This window comes from Biomphalaria glabrata, chromosome 14, assembly GCF_947242115.1.
Source record: "Biomphalaria glabrata chromosome 14, xgBioGlab47.1, whole genome shotgun sequence".
Classification (NCBI taxonomy): Eukaryota; Metazoa; Mollusca; class Gastropoda; family Planorbidae; genus Biomphalaria; species Biomphalaria glabrata.
In genome coordinates, this window is record NC_074724.1 from 25,258,619 (window position 1) to 25,279,687 (window position 21,069).

Sequence of the window (21,069 nt, forward strand, 5' to 3'; positions counted from 1 at the left end):
CTTTCCTCTAATCAGTTTGCAAATTCAACAGGAAGCTGGGTGGATGCGAATCCCAAAAAGAACCTGGATAATGAAAGTATATCGTTGGGAAAAGAATTTTTCGCTGGTTGTCATCTCAGGGAAAAACTCGGGTTTGACCATTATAAATCTTTAAATTATAATCTTTTAAAAACTAACTTTGGTCAAACTGTATGTATATTCAACACATACAAGTCAGTTCATTAGAGAGTTAATAAATAGACGCTCAGGAACATTTTGAACACCTTCTTGTAAGTCTGGATTTATAAGCCTTAAATTTGGATTGTATATACTCTTGAGTAGATTGACGCATTCATATAACAAGAATTTTTTTGTTGGGGGAGGGGGATGGGGTAAAAAAATATTCCATTTGTACAAAACTTATGTCACCCAACAACAAGCTGAAATTTTGCGCAATTATTTCTTTTAACCTGACAACACAAGAATCAATTTTAAAATTAACCAATAAGTTAATTAACTATAGGTAATTAATTATTTTGAAGGGAAAGAGATTGTACATCATTGAAGTGGTGCTATTTGCTCTTTACATGTCGCAGCTTTACAGTAAGTTTGTAACAAAACAATAGATACAAAGTTTGTAACAAAACAATAGATACAAAGTTTGTAACAAAACAATAGATACAAAGTTTGTAACAAAACAATAGATACAAAGTTTGTAACAAAACAATAGATACAAAGTTTGTAACAAAACAATAGATACAAAGTTTGTAACAAAACAATAGATACAAAGTTTGTAACAAAACAATAGATACAAAGTTTGTAACAAAACAATAGATACAAAGTTTGTAACAAAACAATAGATACAAAGTTTGTAACAAAACAATAGATACAAAGTTTGTAACAAAACAATAGATACAAAGTTTGTAACAAAACAATAGATACAAAGTTTGTAACAAAACAATAGATACAAAGTTTGTAACAAAACAATAGATACAAAGTTTGTAACAAAACAATAGATACAAAGTTTGTAACAAAACAATAGATACAAAGTTTGTAACAAAACATAGATACAATCTTGTATAGTTTGAATTCAGGGCATCCCTTTTTTTTTTTTTTTTTTTTTTTTTTGAAATCCTTTGAAAAAGCGATGACGGTAAAAATTCACTCAGATATCCCCCTGATAGGATCATAGCGCATTGGGAAAGATAATAGCATGAAAACAATATTAACACTGGCACAGATTTATTGTTGTTTGTCTAGACTCTAGGATTTTATACTTTATGGAAGTAACTGACAGAGAAGAGCAGCTGCTTGCAGGCGGCTTCCTGAGATGAACTCCAATTGGTAACAAGACTGGAAAGATTAGTCCTCCCGTAGAGCCTTGGCGAGAAACTCTGCTGTTGGGCGTAGTGCCTTTAAGCTCCCATACAGGTCAAGTGACTCTGCAGACAAACTACCCCGGACACTTTTGCAAGAGATGCGCCACTGTCTCCCCCGACTCTCCACAGTGTCGGCAACGGGATTGGCAGGCGGCTTCAGAACGAGACAGCTGGAGGTCACTTACAAGGGCCACAGGATAGACATCTGAGGGGAAAAGAGGAACGACGTAGACGGCGAAAAGAAAATCTAAATCGACCAAGGCGGACGATGGTTATGCCTGCGCTAGATGTGACAAAATATGTAGGTCGCAGCAGGGGTTGCGTAGCCACTGGAAATACTTCACTCCTCATTAATTTTCACACTCGAAGCCTCACTATGGAATAACAAGACATACATAGATTTAAAAGTGTAAACAAAAGCAGACTAATGTGAACATCCCCAAATAGTTTACATACGTTTGAAGACACGTCTTTGTTAAACATAAAAGTATTTAGATTTAATCAAGCGTACAAGTCTCTTTGGTTCTGTAACCAGTGGTTGACTGGCTATATGGCATTCGGGCAAATGGCCGGTGGGCCGGTACCCTAAAGATCCATCAGGCCACTATGTATTAAATTGTTAAAGGTTTTATAATGTTCTTTTATAAAATAGCCCTCTGAGAATCGGGTTTGAAATAAATCTCTCTACAGTGTAATACTAATTTAACCTAACAAATTTTCCGAACTAATGTAATAGCATTCACTAGCCTACATCTGTGGACAGGGCTACAAGTAGGAGTCACTCTGACTTATTAAAAAGCAGCCCAGGGCCTGATCGTAATAAATGCCCTGTCCGATTTTGACACCCTGTGCGCCCCTGTCTGTAACCACTGGACAGTGCCGAGATTTCAACCTGATCTGTTTATAATAAAGTTCTACTTTTAAACAGGATTCTGCTATTATGAAGAACTACACGACCTTCATAGAATAACTGGATTTTATTTCTAAACACATTCCTTCTTGTCGGTACTTCTGGAGGGGAAGCAGGGCTTATAAGCGATGCCCAGGGGTGTCGCTATGGTAGGTGTCACCGAAATCAAAAATAAACTTATCAAAACGATAGTCAACGTTAGAAAGGTTGTCTGGGTATGTAGCTCATGTCTGGCTATGTAGCTCATGTCTGGGTATCTAGCTCATGTCTGGGTATGTAGCTCATGTCTGGGTGTGTAGCTCATGTCTGGCTATGTAGCTCATGTCTGGGTATGTAGCTCATGTCTGGCTATGTAGCTCATGTCTAAGTGTGTAGCTCATGTCTGGGTGTGTAGCTCATGTCTAAGTGTGTAGCTCATGTCTGGGTGTGTAGCTTATGTCTGGGTATGTAGCTCATGTCTGGGTGTGTAGCTCATGCCTGGCTATGTAGCTCATGTCTGGGTGTGTAGCTCATGTCTGGGTATGTAGCTCATGTCTGGGTGTGTAGCTCATGCCTGGCTATGTAGCTCATGTCTGGGTGTGTAGCTCATGTCTGGGTGTGTAGCTCATGTCTCGCTATGTAGCTCATGTCTGGCTATGTAGCTCATGTCTGGGTGTGTAGCTCGTGTCTGGCTATGTAGCTCATGTCTGGGTATGTAGCTCATGTCTGGGTATCTAGCTCATGTCTGGGTGTGTAGCTCATGTCTGGGTGTGTAGCTAATGTCTGGGTATGTAGTTCATGTCTGGCTATGTAGCTCATGTCTGGGTGTGTAGCTCATGTCTGGGTATGTAGCTCATGTCTGGGTATGTAGCTCATGTCTGGGTGTGTAGCTCATGTCTGGGTATCTAGCTCATGTCTAGCTATGTATCTTATGTCTGGCTGTGTAGCTCATGTCTGGGTATCTAGCTCATGTCTGGGTATGTAGTTCATGTCTGGGTGTGTAGCTCATGTCTGGCTATGTAGTTCATGTCTGGCTATGTAGGTCATGTCTGGCTATGTAGGTCATGTCTGGGTATCTAGCTCATGTCTGGGTATCTAGCTCATGTCTGGGTATGTAGCTCATGTCTGGGTGTTTAGTTCATGTCTGGGTATGTAGCTCATGTCTGGGTCTGTAGCTCATGTATGGGTCTGTAGCTCATGTATGGGTATCTAGCTCATGTCTGGGTGTGTAGCTCATGTCTGGGTATCTAGCTCATGTCTGGGTATCTAGCTCATGTCTGGGTATCTAGCTCATGTCTGGGTATGTAGCTCATGTCTGGGTATCTAGCTCATGTCTGGGTGTGTAGCTCATGTCTGGGTGTGTAGCTCATGTCTGGGTGTGTAGTTCATGTCTGGGTGTGTAGTTCATGTCTGGGTGTGTAGTTCATGTCTGGGTATGTAGCTCATGTCTGGGTGTGTAGCTCATGTCTGGGTGTGTAGTTCATGTCTGGCTATGTAGCTCATGTCTGGCTATGTAGCTCATGTCTGGGTATCTAGCTCATGTCTGGCTATGTAGTTCATGTCTGGGTATGTAGTTCATGTCTGGGTATGTAGCTCATGTCTGGGTATGTAGCTAATGTCTGGGTATGTATCTCATGTCTGGGTGTGTAGCTCATGTCTGGGTATGTAGTTCATGTCTGGGTATGTAGCTCATGTCTGGGTATCTAGCTCATGTCTGGGTATGTAGCTCATGTCTGGGTGTGTAGCTCATGTCTGGCTATGTAGCTCATGTCTGGGTATGTAGCTCATGTCTGGCTATGTAGCTCATGTCTGGGTGTGTAGCTCATGTCTAAGTGTGTAGCTCATGTCTGGGTGTGTAGCTTATGTCTGGGTATGTAGCTCATGTCTGGGTGTGTAGCTCATGCCTGGCTATGTAGCTCATGTCTGGGTGTGTAGCTCATGTCTGGGTATGTAGCTCATGTCTGGGTGTGTAGCTCATGCCTGGCTATGTAGCTCATGTCTGGGTGTGTAGCTCATGTCTGGGTGTGTAGCTCATGTCTCGCTATGTAGCTCATGTCTGGCTATGTAGCTCATGTCTGGGTGTGTAGCTCGTGTCTGGCTATGTAGCTCATGTCTGGGTATGTAGCTCATGTCTGGGTATCTAGCTCATGTCTGGGTGTGTAGCTCATGTCTGGGTGTGTAGCTAATGTCTGGGTATGTAGTTCATGTCTGGCTATGTAGCTCATGTCTGGGTGTGTAGCTCATGTCTGGGTATGTAGCTCATGTCTGGGTATGTAGCTCATGTCTGGGTGTGTAGCTCATGTCTGGGTATCTAGCTCATGTCTAGCTATGTATCTTATGTCTGGCTGTGTAGCTCATGTCTGGGTATCTAGCTCATGTCTGGGTATGTAGTTCATGTCTGGGTGTGTAGCTCATGTCTGGCTATGTAGTTCATGTCTGGCTATGTAGGTCATGTCTGGCTATGTAGGTCATGTCTGGGTATCTAGCTCATGTCTGGGTATCTAGCTCATGTCTGGGTATGTAGCTCATGTCTGGGTGTGTAGTTCATGTCTGGGTATGTAGCTCATGTCTGGGTCTGTAGCTCATCTATGGGTCTGTAGCTCATGTATGGGTATCTAGCTCATGTCTGGGTGTGTAGCTCATGTCTGGGTATCTAGCTCATGTCTGGGTATGTAGTTCATGTCTGGGTGTGTAGCTCATGTCTGGCTATGTAGTTCATGTCTGGCTATGTAGGTCATGTCTGGGTATCTAGCTCATGTCTGGGTATGTAGCTCATGTCTGGGTGTGTAGCTCATGTCTGGGTATGTAGCTCATGTCTGGGTCTGTAGCTCATGTATGGGTATCTAGCTCATGTCTGGGTGTGTAGCTCATGTCTGGGTATCTAGCTCATGTCTGGGTATCTAGCTCATGTCTGGGTATCTAGCTCATGTCTGGGTGTGTAGCTCATGTCTGGGTGTGTAGCTCATGTCTGGGTGTGTAGTTCATGTCTGGGTGTGTAGTTCATGTCTGGGTGTGTAGTTCATGTCTGGGTATGTAGCTCATGTCTGGGTGTGTAGCTCATGTCTGGGTGTGTAGTTCATGTCTGGCTATGTAGCTCATGTCTGGCTATGTAGCTCATGTCTGGGTATCTAGCTCATGTCTGGCTATGTAGTTCATGTCTGGGTATGTAGTTCATGTCTGGGTATGTAGCTCATGTCTGGGTGTGTAGCTCATGTCTGGGTATGTAGCTAATGTCTGGGTATGTATCTCATGTCTGGGTGTGTAGCTCATGTCTGGGTATGTAGCTCATGTCTGGCTATGTAGCTCATGTCTGGCTATGTAGCTCATGTCTGGGTATCTAGCTCATGTCTGGGTGTGTAGCTCATGTCTGGGTGTGTAGCTCATGTCTGGGTATCTAGCTCATGTCTGGGTATGTAGCTCATGTCTGGGTATGTAGCTCATGTCTGGGTGTGTAGCTCATGTCTGGGTGTGTAGCTCATGTCTGGCTATGTAGCTCATGTCTGGCTATGTAGCTCATGTCTGGGTATCTAGCTCATGTCTGGGTGTGTAGCTCATGTCTGGGTATCTAGCTCATGTATAGCTTACCAGTTTATGTCTATGTATCTAGCTAATGCCAAATCTTTAAAAAAATGTGCTTGCTTTTGCAAAACAAAACAAAAAAACCCAGCTTTGAATTATGTAATAAATATAAAAAAATAGTATTTATTGATTTGTTTACAAACATAATTTCATATAATATTTTTCCATTTAGACTTAGCCTCTGACCGTGCATTGATTTCCCCCCACTAAAACAAGCATATTTTAAACATTGGAGAAAAAAACACAGTAACACTTTCATCGCTTCTTCCTGTGTGCCTGTGTAAACACATACACACCATGTTTAAATGCACTTTAAAACGGATGTTACAGATATATGACTATGACATAATAAATGCAAAACATCTCTCACAGTAACAGCACAAATCTTGGGTTGGCCTTTAGTTGGTTTTATACTGGTCTTCAACTGGGAACTATAGAGAGGACACATTGTGATAGGTGTATAAGGGTGTATTAGTCAAATTAACCCATAATCTAATGTAGCCAAACCAATCGTCATAGTGAGCATCAAAACTGAACTGCAACTTCACAAGCTGTAGGCAGTGGAGACCAATAGTTCGTTGCTACATCATACAGACATGGCCCACATATTGTGACGTTGCTGTTCAACATTTGGGCCTTTTATGACTACTGGTCTCACTTAAACCATGGTATCATCTGCTAAGTATTTACATCTAACTGTGTTATTTTTCCTACAATGTTATATTTAAAAAAAATTGCTAATTTAATTACAATCAAACATCTTTTTTTTTGTTTCTAAGTAATTATGAATCTATGTGATAAGTGGTTTACATTTCAAAAATAATACGCTCTCACTCATTTTCTTAATCAAATGGGCATTATCTAATTGTCAAGAACAAGATTTAGTGGCACTGGAGCTTCTCAGGGTATATAACAATTGTATTTAGGCTGCAATAAAACAAATATGGATACAATTTAAAATTGGTAACAATTTTGCTTGGAGGAAAGAAACATTCTAAGATGCTTTACTTAGGTCTTTAAAGAAATGGGTTTTAAAAAAATGTATTGTTCCTATATTTCTACAGTACCCAGTTCAAAACAAAACAAATACTTCAAACCAAAATTATTCCTTGTAAATTTGATGAGGGAAAAACCCAAACAACTACTACATTGGTAGAGAGTGACCATAGCACTGAGAGAAGTGAACTTGTTGAGTTATTGTGTTTTTCAAGGCCAAATACTTTCTGTACGTCACTGCTACTCTACGATGGTGACATCTTGACTATAGTCACTGGCACTTTGGCATTACGGACAACATTGGTGCTGACACTGCCTATGAAGACACGCTCTAACGAGTTTAGATCTCTTGTGCCCATGAAAATGTGGTCCACTTTTTCCTCCTCTGCTGTCAAAAGGATAGCCTCTTCGGGCTTCATGCCGGACTTAATGATGATGTAGCCTCGGATGCCTGTTGGAATGAAGCACATAATTATTCCAGTGATAATTCACATGGACGATATCCTTTACACAAAACTTATATCATTATTCACAAGCAATGCCCTAAACACAAAAGCATACATCATTTACACAAAATAAATGTAATCCTTTACAACCAATGCCATATACACAATAAAAAAAATAATTTACAGCTTAACACAAAGCTAATTTCCTAGTACCCTTCTTGACAAAGTAAATCTTACTCACGATCCTCTTTACACACACACAAATCCACTGCCCTAAACACAACAATTTACTCTCAAAGTCCTTTCAAACATTGCCATTGACAATCCACTGCCCTAAACACAACAATTTACTCTCAAAGTCCTTTCAAACATTGCCATTGACAATCCACTGCCCTAAACACAACAATTTACTCTAAAAGTCCTTTCAAACATTGCCATTGACAATCCACTGCCCTAAACACAACAATTTACTCTCAAAGTCCTTTCAAACATTGACATTGACAATCCACTGCCCTAAACACAACAATTTACTCTCAAAGTCCTTTCAAACATTGACATTGACAATCCACTGCCCTAAACACAACAATTTACTCTCAAAGTCCTTTCAAACATTGACATTGACAATCCACTGCCCTAAACACAACAATGTACTCTCAAAGTCCTTTCAAACATTGCCATTGACAATCCACTGCCCTAAACCCATCAATGTACTCTCAAAGCCCTTTCAAACATTGCCATTGACAATCCACTGCCTAAACACATCAATGTACTCTCAAAGTCCTTTCAAACATTGCCATTGACAATCCACTGCCCTAAACCCATCAATGTACTCTCGAAGCCCTTTCAAACATTGCCATTGACAATCCACTGCCTAAACACATCAATGTACTCTCAAAGTCCTTTCAAACATTGCCATTGACAATCCACTGCCCTAAACCCATCAATGTACTCTCGAAGCCCTTTCAAACATTGCCATTGACAACCAATGCTCTAAACACATCAATGTACTCTCGAAGCCCTTTCAAACATTGCCATTGACAATCCACTGCTCTAAACACATCAATGTACTCTCGAAGCCCTTTCAAACATTGCCATTGACAACCAATGCTCTAAACACATCAATGTACTCTCGAAGCCCTTTCAAACATTGCCATTGACAATCCACTGCTCTAAACACATCAATGTACTCTCGAAGCCCTTTCAAACATTGCCATTGACAATCCACTGCTCTAAACCCATCAATGTACTCTCGAAGCCCTTTCAAACATTGCCATTGACTCCCAACATTTCACCTTTGGCCTTCAGCACTTCGTTAGCATTCTGTGTGATTGTGTTGGCTCTATCCATAGCCTCTTGTACCTGCTTGCTGACGGCATCTACGTTGACTGCAGCTCCTGGGAGAGCTATGCTTAACTGAAACAGGGAGCAATGGAAGATCACCACCTGGTCGTCGGGCCTGGTCGTCAAGAACAACAAATACTATAGTTAGTGAACTATTACAGATTGATCGATTTATTTCTAAATAGGGATTCGATTACCAATTTCAGCATTAATAACCTGAAGGAAACTTGAGAAATAATTAGGACACGGTGACCCTTAGGCAGCTTGCACACTGCACGGTGTTACACCCTGGAAGAAGCCGCTGATTTCTAATTGTATCAGTGCCTGCCGTTCTTTTAAACAAATCTGATGCTTGGAGGGGGAGGGGGAGTGAGCGCGACATCATTTCAACTCCTCTAGCTTATAGCCAGGCTTTAATCTCAATTCTGTAAGATGAATCATAGTAGCTTCGCGACTGAAGAATGCAATATATTTATTTATTTGTAGATAACTTAAGACCGCATGCATTATAGAAATATAAAGAGCTATATCAAAGGCCAGAGAATTAATGTTTTATAGCCATAGCGGACTGGGCGTTTCTTTTTATACAAAGTAAAACTGTTACGTGCGCAGTTTGAATGTGGAATGGTGCGAATGCGTGTTGAAAGAGGAAGATAGAGAAGGACAGCACAATGGAGTAATGTAAAGCAATTTATGAATGACATATAATTATTTGTTCGACCGAGATTACACTTCTCAAAATCTACTATTAATGAGTGAGTCGTTTCTTAGCCGTAGTGATATCTCATAATTCTAGTTCCATCCAAATAAAGTTCTATTTAAAGTCCGGACCAAATGAATGATACTAAGAAGAGAGGAACCAAAGGAATGATGCTAAGAAGAGAGGAACTAAATGAATGATACTAATAAGAGAGGAACCAAATGAATGATACTAATAAGAGAGAAACCAAATGAATGATGATAAGAAGAGAGGAACTAAATGAATGATACTAATAAGAGAGGAACCAAATGAATCATACTAAGAAGAGAGGAACCAAATTAATGATACTAAGAAGAGGGGAACCAAATGAATGATACTAAGAAAGAAGGAACCATTGTGAATGATACTAAGAAAAAAGGGACCAAATGAATGATACTAAGAAGAAAGAAACCAATGTGAATGATACTAAGAAGAAAGGAGCCAAGTGAATGATACTAAGAAGAAAGGAACCAATGTGAACTATACTAAGAAGAAAGGAGCCAAGTGAATGATACTAAGAAGAAAGGAACCAATGGGAATGATACTAAGAAGAGAGAAACCAAGTGAATGATACTAAGAAGAAAGGAACCAATGTGAACGATACTAAGAAGAAAGAAACCAATGTGAATGATACTAAGAAGAAAGAAACCAATGTGAATGATACTAAGAAGAAAGGAACCAATGTGAATGATACTAATAAGAGAGGAACCAAATGAATGATACTAAGAAGAGAGGAACCAAATGAATGATACTAAGAAGAGGGGAACCAAATGAATGATACTAGGAAAGAAGGAATCATTGTGAATGATACTAAGAAGAAAGGGACCAAATGAATGATACTAAGAAGAAAGGAACCAATGTGAATAATAATAAGAAGAAAGGAACCAATGTGAATGATACTAAGAAGAATGGGACCAAATGAATGATACTAAGAAGAAAGGAACCAATGTGAATGATACTAATAAGAGAGGAACCAAATGAATCATACTAAGAAGAGAGGAACCAAATGAATGATACTAAGAAGAAAGAAACCAATGTGAATGATACTAAGACGAAAGGAGCCAAGTGAATGATACTAAGAAGAAAGGAACCAATGTGAACGATACTAAGAAGAAAGGAACCAATGTGAATGATACTAAGAAGAAAGGAGCCAAGTGAATGATACTAAGAAGAAAGGAGCCAAGTGAATGATACTAAGAAGAAAGAAACCATTGTGAATGATACTAAGAAGAAAGGAGCCAAGTGAATGATACTAAGAAGAAAGGAACCAATGTGAACGATACTTAGAAGAAAGGAGCCAAGTGAATGATACTAAGAAGAAAGGAACCAATGTGAATGATACTAAGAATAGAGAAATTAAGTGAATGATACTAAGAAGAAAGGAACCAATGTGAACGATACTAAGAAGAAAGAAACCAATGTGAATGATACTAAGAAGAAAGAAACCAATGTGAATGATACTAAGAAGAAAGGAACCAATGTGAATGATACTAATAAGAGAGGAACCAAATGAATGATACTAAGAAGAGAGGAACCAAATGAATGATACTAAGAAGAAAGGAACCAATGTGAATGATACTAAGAAGAAAGGAGCCAAGTGAATGATACTAAGAAGAAAGGAGCCAAGTGAATGATACTAAGAAGAAAGAAACCAATGTGAATGATACTAAGAAGAAAGAAACCAATGTGAATGATACTAAGAAGACAGAAACCAAGTGAATGATACTAAGAAGAAAGGAACCAATGTGAACGATACTAAGAAGAGAGAAACCAAGTGAATGATACTAAGAAGAAAGGAACCAATGTGAACGATACTAAGAAGAAAGGAGCCAAGTGAATGATACTAAGAAGAAAGAAACCAATGTGAATGATACTAAGAAGAGAGAAACCAAGTGAATGATACTAAGAAGAAAGGAACCAATGTGATCGATACTAAGAAGAGAGAAACCAAGTGAATGATACTAAGAAGAAAGGAACCAAATAAATGATACTAAGAAGAAAGGAACCAATGTGAATGATACTAATAAGAGAGGAACCAAATGAATGATACTAAGAAGAGAGGAACCAAATGAATGATACTAAGAAGAAAGGAACCAATGTGAATGATACTAAGAAGAAAGGAGCCAAGTGAATGATACTAAGAAGAAAGAAACCAATGTGAATGATACTAAGAAGAAAGAAACCAATGTGAATGATACTAAGAAGAAAGAAACCAATGTGAATGATACTAAGAAGAAAGAAACCAATGTGAATGATACTAAGAAGAAAGAAACCAATGTGAATGATACTAAGAAGAGAGAAACCAATGTGAATGATACTAAGAAGAGAGGAACCAATGTGAATGATACTAAGAAGAGAGGAACCAATGTGAATGATACTAAGAAGAAAGGAACCAATGTGAACGATACCGGAAAAGGAGAGTGCCATATTTACCTCGATAGAACGTTCAAACAAATGCAGCCTAAGGAACAGTGAACTCTTCGGATTGAAGACATAACCTTAACGTAATCTATTTTAAAAAATTGAATTCTGGGATTGCTTAGACGTTTGGAAAGAAACAGTTTTTAAATGCCTCAAACATTCTCAAAATTATTATTTGAAAATCTGCCTTTGAAAATGTCAAAAAAAAAATGAGCCTAGTTTTTTGTTTGTCATGCAAGGAGGTTAACTCTTTAAAAAAATCTTGAGATATTTGAATTTAACATTGCTGCATCCCTTTTCGTAGGTGCCGCCCCCCCCCCCCTTCCCTATTTAAATTTGTCTATGACTACTAAAGCAAAACCCGTTGATAGAAGCACTTACTGTCACTTACCTAGCGAAATTCTCTAGATACCATTCAAAGGCGTAGTCTGCAGGCTTGCGGCCGTCTAAAGCAATCAAGTGGCGTCTCATGTTTTTTTCTGGAAGAAACAAAAATTTGTTGCTATAATGTAATTTCATTACGAGGGTTTGTGAGTGTTAGCACTCTAGCGTCTGTGTGGCAACATGCTTCTGTATAGTTGGGTTGGAATTCCAGTCTCTACAAAGAAACAGGTGTGTGTGTGTGTGTGTGTGTGTGTGTGTGTGTGTGTGTGTGTGTGTATGTGTTGGCATTCCAGTCCAAATGAGGCAACATGCATGCATATGTGTGTCAGCATTCCATGGCGTGTGAGGCAACATGTATGCATATGTGTGTCAGCATTCCATGGCCTGTGAGGCAACATGTATGCATATGTGTGTCAGCATTCCATGGCCTGTGAGGCAACAAAAAGAAGGTGTTGCCATACAAATTCCTTTTTTTTTTTAAAGAGACGCCAATTTCAAGATATGATTTAAAAACAAAACAAAATAGGTCTTTGTAGTGGATTTATAGTGAACTTTTTTTTTTACTAATTTGTATCTGTACATCACCTTTGACCAAGAGAACACATCGATGAGTAGTGTCCCTCCCTCCACCCCCCCCCCACCAAAAAAAATAGCGTCCCGGACAAAAGTGCTACCCGTCCAAATGACCTAATGCAAAGAGGAGCTACCCATCCTGACGATGACTTTTTGAACGGCTTAGTTTCCGGGGCGAATTTCAGGCCCTTAGATTCTACACTGCACCATGACCTGCCTCTCAGCCTTAAAGACACGTGATCCTAAAGCATCAAGTTAGGCTCCAAGTCAGGAAGTGAGACAGACTACAGGACATTGAGCTTGCTCTTCGTTGCATAGATATTTTGTTGTCCTCAAAGTAATCCCATGAACTCTTAGCAATGCAGGACAGCGTCAGATGGAAGGAGATATTGTCTAGATAAACATTCATAAACATGTCTGTCTGTCTGTCTGTCTATCTATCTATCTATCTAATATATATATATATATATATATATATATATATATATATATATATATATATATATATATATATACAATTTTCACTTGTAATTCGTTAACAAATAGTTAATTTATATTAAATTGTTTAATTATTAATTATTTAATGGCTTAATTAGAAAATGCATCAATTAACGCATTACTTAAAATACACATTCAGGCTCAACTAGACATAAATAAAAAACAAAATTCTTATTTCATGTTCTTTTTCTGGGTTCTTTTCAAGCACGGAGCTTGGGAAAATGTTGAGTCAAATAGTTTATAAGATCACTGTCACAATTCCAACCATAACACACTTTCGTGTTCAAGATTTGAATCTCCTATGACAATACAGACGTATCCTTGAGCACAAAACCACGAAGAGTTGTATGTTATCGGGGCTGACTATATTAGTTTCATGAACAAGAGAATATTAGAGTGAATGATTATATTAACGCTAAAACTACACTTTTGAAAGTTATTCTTTAAGTAGAGCATTGAAGGTGAACAAACTTTACATAATTAAACAAAAAAAAAAGTTTGTGTAATTTAATTTTTTGTTTAAAGTTGAATCTATTTAAATATTTAAAATCTAGCGCTATTAAAAAATCACTGACCTAAATATGTCCATCAAAAGGTGACACGTGTCCACTGGGAGACTATTACCCTGTGTTTCCTCCATTCATGCCCCATCCCGCTCCTACAAGTACAGTCCTTATGTGCAACATTTATTTATCAAGAGAGACGGAGAGAAAATGACAGGAGGGCGGAAATGAGAAGGTCGTTTCAAGGTTGATGAGTTCTGAAGACGACGCTATGACTTGACATTCTTCTCCCTCCCAGACTGAACATGCAACATTGTGTCTGTCTCGTTGGCCAAATGTCATTCCGCGTATTGGTCATGTAGTTTGTCTGCACTTTAAATCATATCTAGAGTAACCAGTAATGCCATCTAGTGTAACCAGTAATGCCATCTAGTGTAACCAGTAATGTCATCTAGTGTAACCAGTAATGTCATCTAGTGTAACCAGTAATGTCATCTAGTGTAACCAGTAATGTCATCTAGCGAAACAGTCATATCATCTAGACCAGGGGTGGGCAAATTACGGCCCGCGGGCCACATGCGGCCCGCCGGAGTGTTTTATGCGGCCCGCCGACACCTACAGAAGTCAGGTGTGCTCACAGTATATACTTATAAAAATGCAAATATATTAAAAATAATATAAATATAAATTATTGAAACTGTCATTATACAAAGTTTCAAGCAAACGAAGACTATGCTTATTGGCTATACATCAATACACTCAATACAAAACACAATCTCTGATCAGTATTTATTCAATGCTCTGAAGAACTGTGTTGAATGTTGGGTATACTTGGAACAAGATGCAAGGGTGAAAACTGGTGGAGCTCGATCTTTGAATGAGTAAAATGGTGTTGTTTTTTTTTTAATACCCCAACCATAAACTTTAAACAGGAAAAATTGCACAAAGGTGCATAAAATTTCAATTTGTTAGAAGTCCAATGGGGATAGTAATCAACAATTAGAAGCTAGGAGTAATAACCACATGTAGTTTCGATGTTAAATAAAATAATCCAATATTTCCTCCATCATAGCATGGGCAAGGTAATCGAGAACAATATAAAATCTCAAGGAAGAAATTGTTCTGTTACTTGAAGGACCGTGACCTTGTTACCAATATTTCTAATGAAGAGTGGAAGACAGATTTCAGGTTTCACAATTACCACTTCAATGAGTCTCCTGCATATGAAATGTAAATGGATGTTAAAACTTTTCAAACAAGGCCTTCACATTTCTACAAGCAAGCAAAAGAAAACAGGTTTTGTCATTTTCCTTTGCTGAAAGGTGAAATTATTTCTAGTGAAATGATTAAAAGTACAACACTTATTAAGATTCTCTAATTTTGCAATTTATAAAAGCAAATTTTAAGACGTCAAGAACCGGCCTTCAATACAATTAGCTCACCATTTAGCGCAGAAGCTGATTTAGCTCCAGAGGACATAACTCCGAGCAAAGAGAACCTCTAGTCAGTACTTCCATAGGTGCCTTATGGGTGCCAGAATCTGTATTTCATCACTTTACAAAATGTGCTACTGTTCACACTATTTGTGTACACATACATCTGTTCTTCTTCTTCTTCGTTCTCATTTTACATGTTGGAGGGTTTAGATCAGTAATCCTATATCTAAGATGAACCGCGCAATGTTTTCAAGATCAGGCAGCTCTCCGAATAGTTTTGGTTCTTTAGGAGGGCCTTTGGCCAGAGTCTGTTCGGGTCTCTGATTTACTATGCACCATTGAAGGACAGCATTCTCTGGTGATGCTCCAAAAGGGCAAGTTTCGCTCGTCCCGACATTTAACTTCCGGAACATATATTGTCTCATCCAGTGAACAAGCATTATATTTTGGGTGGGGAGAAACTAAACAAGTATAATTACTGGTCGATTTTGACTGACTGTAATTTGACAGCAGTCACAAGGGTAACAACTAGTAAGTTAGTTCCACAGTTCCGGAACATTATGCACGAGTGTAAAAAGTAAAATACTGCACATTAAGTACAACTGTATATTAATGGGTTATTGTAATATAAAAAGACAACAGCAATTAAAAAAATATTAATTGATTTCAAAAATGCTAACCTTTCTTGTAATTCCTTAACGTGGAGTGTGGAAAAAAAACGTGAATATAATACAGTGTAACTATGAATTAAAAAGCATTCTACACAGTTAGCTAGAGTATCTTTCTAAGTTGTATATACATATGCGGCCCGCCATTCCCAAATTTAAAGAAATGCGGCCCTCGATCCAAAAAGGTTGCCCACCCCTGATCTAGACATGTTCTTTTTCCTCGTTCTCATTGTTATGTTGGAGCGTTCAAATGACTAGACCAATATATGAGATGAACTGCGCAGTGGTTTCCAAATCAGGCAGCTCTCCATATAGTTTTTTTTTTTCTATAGGGGTGTTTTGTGGCCAGTGTCTTGATCGGGCCTCTTGGTAAGGAATGCAGTTTTGAAGGAAATGATTAGTTAGCATTCTCTGGTAACACTCCACATGGGCAGATTTCAATAGTTATATCATCTAATATAATCAATAATGTCATCTATGGTGTAATCAGTAATTTCATCTAGTGTAACCAGTACTGTCATCTATAGTGTAACCAGTAATATCATCTATAGTGTAATCAGTAATGTCATCTAGTGTAACCAGTACTGTCATCTATAGTGTAACCAGTAATGTCATCTGGTGAAACCAGTAATGTCCACTATAGTGTAACCAGTAATGTCATCTAGTGTAGTCAGTAATGTCAACTATAGTGTAACCTGGGGCTGCGTAGCCACGGGAAATACTGCACTCCTCATTAATCTTCGGACTCGAAGACAAGCCTTATTATTATTATTATTATAGTGTAACCAGCAATGTCCTCTTTAGTGTAACCATCTATGGTGTCATCAGTAATATCATCTATAATGGGTAACGGTACAGTCATCTTTTGCCAGTAAAGTAGTCCAGTGATGTTATCTACAGAGTAAACCAGTAATGTCATCTACAGAGTAAACCAGTGATGTCATCTACAGAGTAAACCAGTAATGTCATTTACAGAGTAAACCAGTAATGTCATCAACAGAGTAAACCAGTAATGTCATCAACAGAGTAAACCAGTAATGTCATCAACAGAGTAAACCAGTAATGTCATCAATAGAGTAAACCAGTAATGTCATCAACAGAGCAAACCAGTAATGTCATCAACAGAGTAAACCAGTAATGTCATCAATAGAGTAAACCAGTAATGTCATCAACAGAGTAAACCAGTAATGTCATCAACAGAGTAAACCAGTAATGTCATCAATAGAGTAAACCAGTAATGTCATCAACAGAGTAAACCAGTGATGTCATCAACAGAGTAAACCAGTAATGTTATCTATAGAGTAAACCAGTGATGTCATCAACAGAGTAAACCAGTGATGTCATCAACAGTGTAAACCAGTAATGTTATATATAGAGTAAACCAGTGATGTCATCTACAGAGTAAACCAGTGATGTCATCTACAGAGTAAACCAGTAATGTCATCTACAGAGTAAACCAGTAATGTCATCAACAGAGTAAACCAGTGATGTCATCTACAGAGTAAACCAGTAATGTAATCTACAGAGTAAACCAGTAATGTCATCAACAGAGTAAACCAGTAATGTCAACTACAGAGTAAACCAGTGATGTCATCTACAGAGTAAACCAGTAATGTCATCTACAAAGTAAACTAGTAATGTCATCAACAGAGTAAACCAGTAATGTTATCTATAGAGTAAACCAGTGATGTCATCAACAGAGTAAACCAGTAATGTCATAGTCAGTGTAAACCAGTAATGTTATATATAGAGTAAACCAGTGATGTCATCTACAGAGTAAACCAGTAATGTCATCTACAGAGTAAACCAGTAATGTCATCAACAGAGTAAACCAGTGATGTCATCTACAGAGTAAACCAGTAATGTCATCAACAGAGTAAACCAGTAATGTCATCAACAGAGTAAACCAGTAATGTTATCTACAGAGTAAACCAGTAATGTCATCAACAGAGTAAACCAGTAATGTCATCTACAGAGTAAACCAGTAATGTCATCTACAGAGTAAACCAGTAATGTCATCTACAGAGTAAACCAGTAATGTCATCAACAGAGTAAACCAGTGATGTCATCAACAGAGTAAACCAGTAATGTTATCAATAGAGTAAACCAGTAATATCATCAACAGAGTAAACCAGTTATGTTATCAACAGAGTAAACCAGTAATGTCATCAACTGAGTAAACCAGTAATGTCATCAACAGAGTAAACCAGTAATGTCATCAACAGAGTATACCAGTAATGTCATCAATAGAGTAAACCAGTAATGTCATCAACATAGTAAACCAGTAATGTCATCAACAGAGTAAACCAGTAATGTCATCAACAGAGTAAACCAGTGATGTCATCTACAAAGTAAACCAGTAATGTCATTTACAGAGTAAACCAGTAATGTCATTTACAGAGTAAACCAGTGATGTCATCTATAGTGTCACCAGTAATGTCATCTACAGAGTAAACCAGTAATGTCATTTACAGAGTAAACCAGTGATGTCACTTACAGAGTAAACCAGTAATGTCATTTACAGAGTAAACCAGTAATGTCATTTACAGAGTAAACCAGTAATGTCATTTACAGAGTAAACCAATAATGTCATCTACAGAGTAAGCAAGTAATGTCATCTACAGAGTAAACCAGTGATGTCATCTATAGTGTCACCAGTAATGTCATTTACAGAGTAAACCAGTGATGTCATCTATAGTGTCACCAGTAATGTCATCTACAGAGTAAACCAGTAACGCCATTAACCCGTAATACTCCCATTGCAGCACGTGACCCGAGTAACGAAATTTCTATGACATCAGTAAAAAAAAAAAGTTTTGTAAGCACCGAGTCGTGGGTCGGATATGACCCGCAGGTCGTAGAATTGGGGACATCTCTGGTTAATAGTCGTCCGCCTGGTCATGTACATCTTGTTTCAGACAGTCGCGTCTTTATTGAAAGACATACCTTCTCTAGCACTTCATCCGGGTACTTAGAACTGAACTGGTTGTATTAGCGATTGCATGGGCTTGGTATGTGCTTATAGCCGAGAGATTATTAGTAAGATACATTTGAGGTTAAAAGTCAGGTTTTCAAATCAAACCCTTTTTTTTCTTTTAGAGCACATATTGTGCGACCGAGTCAAATTTAAGTTTTAGTGTTAGTAAGGCGTAGTGTTATGTTTCGTATAGAAATAAATTATGTTTAGTATAGGACAATAGTTAATCTTATGTTTAGTACAGGACAATAGAAAATGTCATATTTGATATGGAAGCAAGGGTAAGAGTTTCATTGGGATATATTAGATCTTAGTGAACAATTATTAATAGAAAGGTAGAACCATTAATAGAAAGGTAGAACCATTAATAGGAAGGTAGAACCATTAATAAAAAGGTAGAACCATTAATAGGAAGGTAGAAACATTAATAAAAAGGTAGAACCATTAATAAAAAGGTAGAACCATTAATAAAAAGGTAGAACCATTAATAAAAAGGTAGAACCATTAATAAAAAGGTAGAACCATTAATAAAAAGGTAGAACCATTAATAGGAAGGTAGATCCATTAATAAAAAGGTAGAACCATTAATAGGAAGGTAGAACCATTAATAAAAAGGTAGATCCATTAATAGGAAGGTAGATCCATTAATAAAAAGGTAGATCCATTAATAAAAAGGTAGAACCATTAATAGGAAGGTAGAACCATTAATAGAAAGGTAGATCCATTAATAGGAAGGTAGAAACATTAATAAAAAGGTAGAACCATTAATAAAAAGGTAGAACCATTAATAGGAAGGTAGAACCATTAATAAAAAGGTAGATCCATTAATAGGAAGGTAGAAACATTAATAAAAAGGTAGAACCATTAATAGGAAGGTAGAACCATTAATAAAAAGGTAGATCCATTAATAGGAAGGTAGATCCATTAATAAAAAGGTAGATCCATTAATAGGAAGGTAGAACCATTAATAAAAAGGTAGAACCAGTAATAAAAAGGTAGAACCATTAATAGGAAGATAGAACCATTAATAAAAAGGTAGAACCATTAATAGGAAGGTAGAACCATTAATAGAAAGGTAGATCCATTAATAGGAAGGTAGAACCATTAATAAAAAGGTAGATCCATTAATAGGAAGGTAGAACCATTAATAAAAAGGTAGAACCATTAATAGGAAGGTAGAACCATTAATAGGAAGGTAGAACCATTAATAGGAAGGTAAAACCATTAATAGGAAGGTAGAATCATTAATAGGAAGGTAGAACCATTAATAGAAAGGTAGAACCATTAATAGAAAGGTAGAACCATTAATAGGAAGGTAGAACCATTAATAGGAAGGTAGAACCATTAATAGGAAGGTAGAACCATTAATAAAAAGGTAGAACCATTAATAGGAAGGTAGAACCATTAATAGGAAGGTAGAACCATTAATAGGAAGGTAGAACCATTAATAAAAAGGTAGAACTATTAATAGGAAGGTAGATCCATTAATAGAAAGGTAGAACCATTAATAGGAAGGTAGAACCATTAATAAAAAGGTAGATCCATTAATAAAAAGGTAGAACCATTAATAGGAAGGTAGAACCATTAATAAAAAGGTAGAACCATTAATAGGAAGGTAGAACCATTAATAGGAAGGTAGAACCATTAATAGGAAGGTAGAGCCATTAATAAAAAGGTAGATCCATTAATAGGAAGGTAGAACCTTTAATAAAAAGGTAGAACCATTAATAGGAAGGTAGAACCATTAATAAAAAGGTAGAACCATTAATAAAAAGGTAGAACCATTAATAGAAAGGTAGAACCATTAATAAAAAGGTAGAACCATTAATAGGAAGGTAGAACCATTAATAGAAAGGTAGAACCATTAATAAAAAGGTAGAACCATTAATAGGAAGGTAGAACCATTAATAAAAAGGTAGAACCATTAATAAAAAGGTAGAACCATTAATAGGAAGGTAGAACCATTAATAAAAAGGTAGATCCATTAATAGGAAGGTAGAACCATTAATAAAAAGGTAGAACCATTAATAGGAAGGTAGAACCATTAATAAAAAGGTAGATCCATTAATAGGAAGGTAGAACCATTAATAGGAAGGTAGAACCATTAATAAAAAGGTAGAACCATTAATAAAAAGGTAGAACCATTAATAGGAAGGTAGAACCATTAATAGGAAGGTAGATCCATTAATAGGAAGGTAGAACCATTAATAGGAAGGTAGAACCATTAATAGGAAGGTAGAACCATTAATAGGAAGGTAGAA

The 21,069-nt window shown here is 37.6% G+C and overlaps 1 protein-coding gene across 3 annotated transcripts in view; it reads right to left on the reverse strand.

The window, feature by feature from the left end:
• Positions 1-5,921: 5,921 nt before the first annotated feature.
• The window catches only part of LOC106058524 (stress response protein NhaX-like), a 37,821-nt gene continuing 22,673 nt past the window's right edge, over positions 5,922-21,069 (reverse strand). For all 3 annotated transcript variants that reach the window (XM_056010568.1, XM_056010569.1, XM_056010567.1), the window contains 3 exons: positions 12,161-12,248; positions 8,561-8,724; positions 5,922-7,273 (listed from right to left, as the gene is read on the reverse strand). In XM_056010568.1, the coding sequence (XP_055866543.1) occupies positions 7,068-7,273; positions 8,561-8,724; positions 12,161-12,248 (458 nt within the window). In that variant the 3' untranslated portion in view covers positions 5,922-7,067. The remainder of the gene's footprint in view (positions 7,274-8,560; positions 8,725-12,160; positions 12,249-21,069) is intronic.